Source organism: Patagioenas fasciata, chromosome 2 (genome assembly GCF_037038585.1).
Source record: "Patagioenas fasciata isolate bPatFas1 chromosome 2, bPatFas1.hap1, whole genome shotgun sequence".
Lineage (NCBI taxonomy): Eukaryota > Metazoa > Chordata > Aves > Columbiformes > Columbidae > Patagioenas > Patagioenas fasciata.
In genome coordinates this window covers 163,963,469-163,974,719 of record NC_092521.1, presented here as the reverse complement: position 1 = coordinate 163,974,719, position 11,251 = coordinate 163,963,469, and the positions used below count along the sequence as shown (strand labels likewise).

The 11,251-nt window shown below is 46.4% G+C and overlaps 1 protein-coding gene and 1 long non-coding RNA gene across 11 annotated transcripts in view; one reads left to right on the top strand and one right to left on the bottom strand.

Annotated features, from left to right (window-relative positions):
- Positions 1–11,251, bottom strand: part of XIRP1 (xin actin binding repeat containing 1) — a 41,782-nt gene that overhangs the window by 12,666 nt on the left and 17,865 nt on the right. For 8 of the 10 annotated variants that reach the window (XM_071805357.1, XM_071805349.1, XM_071805351.1 and 5 more), the window contains 2 exons: positions 2,925–3,085; positions 1,562–1,615 (listed from right to left, as the gene is read on the bottom strand). In XM_071805357.1, coding sequence (XP_071661458.1) covers positions 1,562–1,615; positions 2,925–3,085 — 215 coding nt within the window. Of the gene's footprint in view, positions 1–73; positions 252–939; positions 1,214–1,561; positions 1,616–2,924; positions 3,086–8,073; positions 8,179–11,251 lie in introns of those variants that run through there. The other 2 variants (XM_071805355.1, XM_071805356.1) reach the window with 2 other exon arrangements.
- LOC139827304 (uncharacterized) overlaps positions 9,169–11,251 on the top strand; it is a 92,336-nt gene continuing 90,253 nt past the window's right edge. Inside the window, exon 1 of the long non-coding RNA XR_011737801.1 lies at positions 9,169–9,489. This is a non-coding gene — a long non-coding RNA (uncharacterized lncRNA). The remainder of the gene's footprint in view (positions 9,490–11,251) is intronic.

Sequence of the window (11,251 nt, the reverse complement as noted above, 5' to 3'; positions counted from 1 at the left end):
CTGTTAGTACTGAGAACAGCAAAGGAAAGAAACAGCCAACAAGGGAAGTCCATACACCTACAGAGCTCCATACCTTTGGTTGAGTAGCACACAAAGCATCACACCACTGCACACGCTTCAGGCTTGGTGTTAGCTCTGGTTCCACAGCAAGGCACTCTAAAGCAAGTTTCTAATCCAGGCATGTGTTGTGGTTAGTCTACAGTCCCCAGGATTCAGTCCAGCTCCAGTGTAACAGAGATGCTCTGTTTGGACTGCGTCAGCAAGCAAAGAATGACCACAAGAATAGCATGAAGAAGGCTGTCTTAAAATAGTGAGCTAAAAGTTAACTTATCCCTCCCATTCCCAATGTCCAGGGCAGTATGAGGACCTGCAGAGAGTCTAAGAACATAGGACATGGGTGCAGGAGAAAGCCAAGGAGCTATTTGTGAAGAGGTCTCAAGAAGAAAATGGAGTGAGGGAACCAAACAAAAGTGTCAAACTGAGCTGATGAGGACAACCTGTTTTTGGGTAGAGAGCTAGTATGGTGAGCTTTTGATAGCACCAGTAGCTGTAAGAGTAAGGGCCTGGGGAAGGACATTTGCCTGACTGATGATTTCTTCTGGATTTACACGTGTACCTCATATCATAATTTGCATAGGAATAGATATTCAATTAGAGACTTCAATAAAACTCTTTTGACTTGCAGACTTGTACAGGCATGAGGCTAACTAAGGTTTACAATCTGCTGATATTAGCAGGACAAATTCTGTGCTCTGTTTAGAGGAAAAAGCAAAGCTGAGGGATGAGAGGTTGGGGAAACACCCATAGCTGGGGGCCAGGAAGGGTTAGACCTGCTTAGACTCTGTCAGTCTGAGCGCAGCTCAGATTCATGGCAGCATTGGTACAGAAGTAAACAGAGGGTTCAATGGTGACAGGATGGACGGGGATTGTTCAGCCTACCTTTGAGCCTCACTTTCTGCATTTTTTTCTCCTTAGCTTTGGAATCCTGGGTGCCCAACGCTGAACTGAATACCTGTGTCCTGCCCTGGCTTGGCATTTATCCAAAGGGAAGGTAGCCGAGGCCTACAGTCATTATCTAAAAGAGACTGTAATCCTGGTGGCTTTCCTTTCTGTAAGCAGATCTGCTGACCCTTGGCATGCTTTTGGAGTTACGTCTGTTGAGTTATGCCTGGAATATTAGTTGTTGCTCAAAGCAATGACGCGTGGTGTTATTTCACTCTGTTACACACAGATTGTTCTGGCTAAAAATAAGTATTGAACATTAGTAAAAAACCCACCCCAGAATGTCAACATTAGCATATTTTTCAGTAAGTGTAAAATGCAAATCTTTCACATAAACCAACATAATTTGAACACGCTTTTTAAAATAAGGGTGTTTTTTTTTTGGGGGGGTGGGAATCTGTGAAGAGCTTCTGAAGGTGGAGAAGGGCAACCGAGCAGCTGATAGCTATATTCAGTAAGAAAGTGCTCTGCGCTGCCTTGTGTGAGTATTTAAATCACACTCCACCACAGTCCACAAATATTTGGTTAGATAACGGTGCTTATCTTTAACATTTCTTACCTTGCTTTTTTTCTGGCTGTGGGGAGAGAGAGTGGAATTTTCCTTCGCAGTGCTCTGGAAAAGAGACGGGGAGAAATGACATCAAACTGCTCTGGAAGACCATTCTATTATCTGTATATATATATATCTACTACAGAGACCTGAAAAACATTACAGGTGAGGTTTTTGGGTTCACAGGCAGTTCTGTACAGCTGGAAAAAAAATCTTATTACAGGTTGATCAGAAATAGTTTTTTTCCAAAAATCAATGTACAAAGTGCCAAACACATTTGTTTAGAATGATTTTTTGCAGAGTTTGATTTAGCTCGTAGTTTTGTTTATAATTTAACATTTTAAAAATAAAACTGAGCCACATTGGTAATTGCATTAAGGATTGTGAAATTAAATGTTTTGAAATTGCTTTTATTTATTTATTTATTTATTTTCCCTCTCAGACTTCTAACTGGTTGTAATTTTCCAATTACAGTCTTCACTTATGTATTTTCAACTGGGGCTGCATCAGTCTGGACTCCTCCAGTGCAGAACCCTGACACACGCTCAAGAGACACAATCTCTGAGCAGGGACCCTGTGAAAGAGCGAGTCCAGGTGTGAAATCACATCCCACGTTACTCCTGGAACACCGGTGGAGCTGGGTTAATGGGAAAAACGTAGCTCAGTGCTTCATAACCCTTATAACCTGACTTATCCTGTGATCCAACGATTGGCCTGGAGTGCGTGATTAAATCCCTGCATCCCAGACCAAGGACTCTAAATGGAGGAACACAGGGAGGTTGTACTCTAAAGTTATGCTTCAGTGTGACGTATACAGACATATATATGTGTGTATGTTGGAATGGATATAGCATGGAGATGTACGTGTTGCTGTGTGCTGAATATTTCCTCCACGGATGTGAGTATATAAATATATATGTGTAAATAAAGTGGGAATCTTATGTATGAAAAATCTCCTTGCATGGGTTAGTGGATGTAGACCTGTGTGCATGTGTTTGCTCTGTGTGTGAATATAATGTATATATACGTGTGCATGTGCCTTTATGTATATCATATTGTCACTTGGGACATGGTTTAGTGATGAATTTGGCAGCGTTAGGTTTATGGTTGGACTCGATAATCTTAAAGTTCTTTTCCAACCTAAATGATTCAATGATATACACATATATTGGGACCTTTGATAACGTATATACAATGCTTGCAAAAGGCAAGGGAAAGCTGGCCATCTTTGGAAAAACAAATGTCACGTTTCTCCAGATTTCCCAAGTCAGACACTTTCTCTCACCCTCTTACAGCCACTTGCTGGGACAGGACATTGCTGGGATGCCGCTGGGGGTTTGCGAGGGGGAGGACGGCATCGCGCGGTACCTACCGGCTGTGCGGGGCCGCCGGCGTGAGCAGCAGCGGCAGCTGTCTGGGAGAGATAGCGAGCCGACAGCTCCTTCACGGAGCGCGCAGAGGACCTCCCTCGTCCTTGGTGAGGTATGCGGCCAGTGTTGTCTGATGTGTCTAAAAATGACCGCGTCCTCTCATCTGAAACAGGCACAGACATGCACGGTGAGCAAACGTGCCAAAGACAGGAGGGCATGGCCAGGATGCAGTGGGAGCATCGCCTGCTCAGAGCTCTGCCAAGTGCCTCTGCCATCTGCACACTGACCAACCAAACAGCCCCCACCCTAAGTCCCCGAAACTTTGGGGTCTACAGCGGTCTACTTCTTCCTCACACGAGGGGGAGGTGCTGATCTCTTCTCTCTGGTGACCAACGACAGAACCTGAGGGAATGGCAGGAAGATGTGCCAGGGGAGGTTTAGGTTGGACATTGGGAAAAGGTTCTTCACCCAGAGGGTGCTGGACACTGGAACAGGCTCCCCAGGGAGGTGTCACAGCCCCAAGCCTGACAGTGTTCAAGAAGGGACCGGACAACGTCCTCAGACACGTGGTGTGAACTGTGGGGTTGTCCTGTGCAGGGACAGGAGTTGGACTCGGTGATACCTGTGGGTCCCTTCCAGCTCAGGACATTCTATGATTCTATTCTATGAAAACTTAACATCATGACCTTTTACTTCAGGGAGAAAACATGGACATTTCCACCTCTTTCATGGCTGAAATGAACTTTGATCCTGGATGAGAATAACACATCGGGCAGTGACCTGATGCCATGGTCTTGTTGGGGGGGCACAGAGCCTATGCCCATCCCCACATCCCTGGACAAGACTATCACCAAACAGGAGCAAGACAGAGGATGTGAAGAAGCTAGGAATGTTCAACTTTAACCAATTCCCACTTTTTTTACTCCATGGCCACACTACTTTCCCGTCAACAAGCCTCACAAGTAGTTGTACCCATTTATCTTTAGCCCTCCCCTGCTAAATTGTTTCAGGGAACTAAGAGATGAAGAGGCTATGAGACTTAACCATGGAGGTAGCAGGGAGTCTGTGGCAGAGCCAGAGGACTAAACCATGTTCTTAGCTTAGAGATCTGTTATTTTGAGTGGCACCGGCTCCCATGAAGCCCCCACTGGTACCCCAGGATGACATTGCAGAGATATTTGAGATATTCGGCATTCCTCCTACCTTTGTTCAGACATCTCCCATGGAGATGACTACAACTGAGGATGTCCCTATCTGGCTCATGGAGAAATGGCTAGTCTGGGAAGAGGTGATCTATTAGCCAGACCTCCTGAGGGGTGCACAGAGGGATTGGGTGGTTGGAGTGGTCACGCACTTTCAGATGATGCTCAGGCCATGCTCCCCAGTTCCCACCTGTTGTACTCCCTTCCCCTTGGTCATCATCCCCGTTAACAGCAAGGAGTTCCCTTCCCTCTGAGGATTAAAGCTGTGTCCATCCCCAGAGAGAGGTTTGTGTCAAAACTAACAGCTCTAAAGCAGATGGGTTTATTTTTCAAAGAAAGAGACAACTACAAATTCTTGCTAAGGAATTTCTCTTTTTGCATTAATCCGTTAGGTGTGAGCAGGATGGCCATCTACACATCACGCCACAGCCATCTATAGAGCTTTACACCTATATGATGCATCCGAGTTCTCCAGGTTATTCAGGGCTGTAATTTCTCTGTTACTACTGTAAAAACACGAGAAGGTTCTCCTTTTATCTGCAGGATTGCACTGCTGCATTTGGATTTAGTGCGGTATTTGCAATGTTTTCTGTTTGAACAATGGGCTCCCTCTCCACAAATCCAGCTATTGCACAGCCGGGAAAGGGCTGATGTACTTTTTAATATGTGCACATTAGAAGCACTGCAGCAATTCTAGCCTTCTTTGCCCTGAAATCTCAGTCTCCGAATCACGAGATTTTGTAAATAACAAACTTAATTCCCCTTTTTTTCCTGGGTTGTGAGTTCAAATTTTCAAGTTTTTCTTTAAAATGCTGAAGGCAGTTTACTCTGGTTCTATTTCAAAATGAGAACAGCTTATGTCATACACTAATGGGAGATGGTGCTTCAAATGCAACATCAGTTCCTCCAGGGACAAACACATACCAAAAAGCCATCAAGATAAAAGCAGAGGGACCCCAGTGAGCTTGTCAGACAGTGGCCTGCGTGTTGCTGGAAGGTACCAAACCCCAAGATTTCTTTTGTCCTTGGTTCCAGCTGCTCCTGCAGATGTACAGGTGTTTTGAGGCAGAACCAAGGCTGACACATGAGGAAGCCGCTGGATGCGATACAGATACAGTTACCCAGTTCTTTCAGAGGTCAACAGGACACCAGGGGAGGAAACAGAAGATATTTCCTTAATGCTTTTTTTTTTTTTTGCTAAGTCACCGTGTAAGTTTGGGACGTCTCTCCCTGATTTCTGTTGTCCAGAACTTAAACACTGAGTCAAAATGAATTATTAATCTACAGCCAGTGGGGACAGTAACACTGCTGAGGCAGATTTGGTGCATCTTAAGACAGACTTCAAGATAAACCACCCTTTGATTGCATCAGTTTTTCCCCACTCTGCTCAAGAAACCCCAGACTTTGACTAGATCCTGGCTTTTCGAGATGAATGGTGTCCCAGAAATGAGGAGGAAGGGATCAAGGCACCATCAACTTTTACAGGAGCTGGTGCCGATAGCTGCTAACACAAGTCCCAATATCTGCTGCAGTGGGCTTCTCCCTTCATTTGAAGGCCCAAGGCACACATTTGAAGGGGTCCACTCTATAAAAATGGAAAATGGAATTAAACCTAGTGAAGATACTTGGGATTTTGTGGTCTTTCCTTATTATGGCTGTGCCCTGTGAGAAGAGCACTGAAGCATGTGCTGAATTAGCTGCAGAAAGCTTTGAAGAATCTTGTCTGGGAATCTCTCCCTTTTCTCCTACATTGCTGAATCGCCTACTGGAAAGCCAAAAAAGGTCTGATCAGTCTGGAAAAGAGAAGGTTTCTTCCTTGCAATGTGATGTGGCTTGGCTAAACCTCACAGTAAGAGCAATAGGGAGAGCTGGGGAGAGTCACCCTTGCTAGCTTTAAAGCAGAATTAAAACCAAGTGCAGATTTAGAGTCTTTCTGGTTGGTAAAATGAACACAAGTTCTTGGCAAAGCCATGTCCACGCTGAAAAACCTCTCCCAAAAACTACCCCTAGGAGATGGGAATCCTTCACAGCAAGGCAGGGACCCTGCTTAGGCTGACACCAGCATTACTGCGCTTAACTGTTTTGGTGCCAAGTACTTGGCAAAACCATCCCCATGTCCTAGAGCTGGGCTGGTGGTTTTTAATGGTCTCCTCCCAGCCCAGGCTATAGATATTATCACTGAGCTGATGTAACTTGTATTGGCCCATGGGCCCTTTGAGTGAGATGATGAATCACCATCCCTGGAGGTGTTTAAAAGACATATAGATGAGGTTCTTAGAGACATTGGTTAGTGTTGGATTTAGGTTATAGTTGGAACTGATGATCTTAAGGGTCTATTGCAACTGAAATGATTCTATGATGCCCAATAGAGAGCAATGTGCCCCTCCAGCCAAGAGAGAAATGCAGCTGAATGCAGATTTCTAGTCCATTCGGTGGAAAATAGCACAGCCTCAGTTCTACCCAGTCCTTCATCTGTTAACCTGGATGGCTGAAAGGCCACAGGGCTTCTGTTTTAATGACGGATATAATTAGATACAAGACTTTTGTTGAAGCCTTTCTCCTATCGCTGCCTTTCTTTTATTTTTTATTTTATTTTGGTTTTTGACATTATTTTTGCAGCGCACAGGCTGTGTGCAGCCTGCTGTTTGCTTATCGCTTCTCACGAAACTGCCTGCCTTAGATAGGGGCTGCTCCAACCCACCGGGCAGGCGGCTGGCGCTGCGCTTGCGGGATGTCTGGCTCTCGCCTGACAAAACAGGCTGCTGCCACCCCCCTAATTGCTGATCATAGATAAGAGCGGAAGAACAACAGTTCATTCTGCTAATGAGAAAGCCGAGCTGTCACGCGTGTGTGGCTAACGATGTTCAAGCAGCACCTAAGACATCTCGAGAGGTGTGAGGATGGTACCATTGCACAGCATCCCCTGGAAGGGTTGGGGGAACTTTCCAGCTGGGAATGTTAAAGTAAAACCAAAGGATATTATGTAGACCTGGCTTAAGGCATTATTTGTTGCGTATGAGACAGAGGGTATGGAAATCCAGCTTGGGATCTGTGCCAGGCTCCATGTTTCTACCTCTCTGAGCAAAAGGGCCCTACTGGCATGTTCGGCATCCACTCCAGTCCTGAGTGATGCATCCCCCATAGCGCTGATTGACTAGCACTGACTGTGGCCCCAAGGGTTTTAAACCTGACACTTCAAGCATTAAAGCATCTTCCCTTAGCTAAAATGGAATAAACGAGCTCCTAAGGACCCCCTCCTCCCATCCCACCCAGCAGACTAACAGGCAGCATCACAGCCAACAACCCTGACGTCCAAATGAAGGATACGGGGAATGCTTCTCCCCGCTGGGGTTTGTCGGCAAAATGTCCTTCATGCCAGCGTCTGGCGCCAGATGAATCTGCACATTTCATGTGGGGGGCTGCAATGTTAGGACTGTCCAAAGACAGCAGCTGTCGGGGTTTCTTAAGCTCTTCCATTGCCCCACATATGTGCAGCTCGGGCTCAGTTTACAGACCCCCTGACCCATCAGCCATGTCCCCTGAGAGCAGGGAGGGCTGTGGCACCTGGAAACTTGCAGTGGGGAAAAATCATTCCTCATATCCTCATTTGTACTTGCTGATCTTTCTAGACAGAAGTGAGGGGGAAAGGCAAGGCAACAGAGGGAAAAAGACTCTTAAATATTCATCTAAAAATTCACTCACTTCCTCTTCAGTTATTGCCCATAAATCACTCAACTGCTCTGTCTCCTGCCGAAAATATTACGAGTCTCTTGAATTGTAATCGTGTTACATCTGACAGCCAACTCCCAACAAGTGGAAAACAAATCACTAACAAAACACTACCCTCCCTCCTTCCTCTGAGAAAACCCCCATCTAGCCAGTAACACAGTAGCTCTGGCTCACTTTCTATTTAAACCACTTTATGCTACACAGAAACAAAGCTACCCACCTGTTGGTGTCCACCACCTCTGCTGCTGGCACTCCTTTGCAACTCAGCTCCCACCACCAACCCCAGTGAGCTACCGAGCGCCTGAGTCACCTATTAAAAAAGGAAGCTGCAAGCTCAGCACCATTCTCTGGGGCCGCCTGGCCAACCACATGTCATCGGCTTTGCTCCCAAAAATCAGCCGCCCTGAGCAAACACAGCTGCTAAGCAAAGCCCTTTGTGTCACCGTGTGAGCCCCACAGCGGCCTGTGAAGTGGGGGTTGTATAACAGGGCCTGAGATCAGCCGGGGGCTTGCACAGGGCTTGCACAAGCTGGAGGGAAATGGAGAACCCGGTGGTGGAAGTTGTGCCAGGGTCCTGTCCCCCTCCATCGCCCACCAAAGGGAGAGTTGCTCTGGAGAGTATCCCATCCCATCCCATCCCAGCCAGCCGGATCCTGCATCCTCCGACCCCTGTTCAGTGGTTGCCTGATGTTTCCCCTCTGCAGATCAACTTTGAGTTGGCCACCACGGCTGCTGGACCTGGCACGTCTCGCGCCAGGGAGCCCAGATGTGTTGTGTTCTCACTCCTTGGCTGTGCCCAGGTTTGGGTGCTACAAGACATTCAGCCAATCCCATGGTGTGGGACCCAAAACCCAGGACTCAAAGGCTTGTGGGAGCAAAGGGACCTGGAGCTTCTTATCACTGGGGAAATCAGGGCAGGAAAACAATGACTTCTTCACATCGTGAAAGGGACTCTTGTTTTTCAAGAGGATGGAGATGAACCAACACGGAAATGCTCCTGGGTTTGTGGTGCTCTGACCTGGCTGTTTAGCGTGAATTTGGGGCCATTTCTGCTATTCCTCCCTGTCTGGGATGGGTCATGGGTTACCCCCACGGTCATTATCAGTGGGGACCCCTGACTCAGGCTGTGTGGCTGGACATGTGCCCCCATTCCTACCTGCTTGTCCATCACATGCACATCAGTGAAACCTTTGTGACTCACTGTCTCTCTCCTGAAACTGGAAACCCATCCCTGCATATGAGGACCCCATTTCTGCCTATCCTTAGATTTGAGAGCTGCATATGCTGAATCACACCTACCCCATCTTTCTCACAGCTTTGCCCTCCAGAGAATTGGTACCCTGACAAAAGGGACTCCTAAATACCAGCACTGCTCCATGACTGGGCTGGAGGAATTTGCACGGATGGGTAAGCACCCATAAAAGCTGGCTGGGAAACCAGCGCTGCCATTTAATCCAGGAGCCTGGCAGCCCATTGGCAGTGCTCGGTCAGCGGGGAAAGATTTAAATCTCTGGCCCCAACCCCTGCACCGGTGGCCCTGGCCCATGGGGAAGCTCTGCCAGAGGGGATGCACATCGAAGTGACATGGGAAGCGGAGCAGCTGCCTCGCTACCACAGTTTGGAGGATGCTGAAAGGGTGAGTGGTCCCAGGGTGCTTTGGCAAAGAGTGTGTGGGGAAGGGTAGTCCTGGGAGACTGAGGGTTTTGGGGGGGAAGAGCATCTCTAGGTATTTCTCATTGGTGTCATGACCTGCTCTTGAGGCTTTAGTGCATGTTGAAATGTCATGTGCTATGTTTTCTGAAGGAAGGGGAAAAAAGATGGTACAAGGCTGTGTCAGGGAGCATCAGTAGGATTTTAGGTGTCATGCAGTAAAGACTGAGGACCTGTGATGCCCTAAACCATCCTGCTTATCCTCGCGGGTACTCCCTCCTGACTCCCAGATCACACATTGTTTGAAAACTGCAGTGTTCTCTTTCATTTTCCGTTCTAGAAAGGACAGCAAGGATTTGAAATTCAAGTGTTTTCGTTTTGCCATGGTTTGGTCAATTATGTGACAGAGTGGCAATTGTAAACATTTTTTGTTTGTTTGTTTGTTTTTTTTAAAGAACTCATCTGGGTTTTGATGGTTTTGATCTAAGTTACTTTTTATTTATTTATTTTTTTAATAACTACATAGGCCAGGAATCAACCTTTAAAAGTGAGAATTAAGGTCTTCACATGCTTATCAAGCTAACTCAGATGTAAACCCACCACCGATTACGGTTAGATAACTAATAAAAATCAGACAAATCTACAATACTTTTTTTCTGATTCCAAACTTTTGTGAGCAGGGCTTCTCTTTACAAATAAATTTGCACAGCATTGAGTACAATAGACCCTTGATTTGGAGGTAGGGTCATCTGTGGTATAGATACTAAATGTAATGACAAATGTGCCTCAAAGATATAAATAATTCTCTTTTGAAAGGATATAAGAAAGATTTTGTACCGTCTGTAAGCCATATGTTAAAATCACTTGAGCAGCTCTGGTGCATAGAGCTAATATATGAATTCTGGCGTGGGAAATGGGCTGAAAAATGCCAGAACCAGTGGAAGGCACTAAATAAGTAAAATAGAATAATGTAATTAAAGAACAGCTGTCTTGAAGATGAAATAAGATTTAAAATAGCATTTCATGCTTTAGGAATTGTCTACTAGGTTGTAGTTAAATAAGTGCAGGTGTAAAAAGTTGCATTTTCAAATCTGAAGGGCTGGGAGGAAGGGAAGAAGGCAACAGCTACTGAAGAGTATCTTGTTTCCTGCACTTGAATTTCAAAATCAGATCTCTTTACAATTTCCAGCACCTCTAAACTGAAAGTTCATGGTCTTTAGTCACTTCTCCAAATGTTTTTGGCTCCTCAGTGTCAGCTGGACTTTCCTTTGCAGAAGCAACATCACAACCCCTGGGTAATTTAAACAGCTCCTGATAAGAGTTGGGAAAATTTAGCCTCAGGCGGAGCTGAATATCTGCCCCAAGGCGGCTCGAGGCTATTTCTGGGCTTTGCAAAAATCCAGGAATGTGGAGGACTCTATTCCTGGTACCAAAAATGCCAAGAAGCTCTGCCGAGAGACAGCTGCGGGTGACATTGCTGGCTGGGGACGTGCCCTTCCCGAGTGGGCCAGCAGCTGTGGGGCTCTCTGTCCTTGGAGAGGGCCTTCAACATCACCCGGTCCGCTCCGCTGCTTTTGGGATACAAAGTGCCGAGACAAGGTGGATGCAGCCCTGACTACCTGCTCAGCACTGCCTCAGTCTCTGTGTTCCTCGACTGCTTATAAAGGGTTAATACAAGCTGAGTGGCTGTTTAATAAACTGCTCCCCCAGGGCTTTGTATGGCTGGGATCTCAGTATGCAGCGCTGCC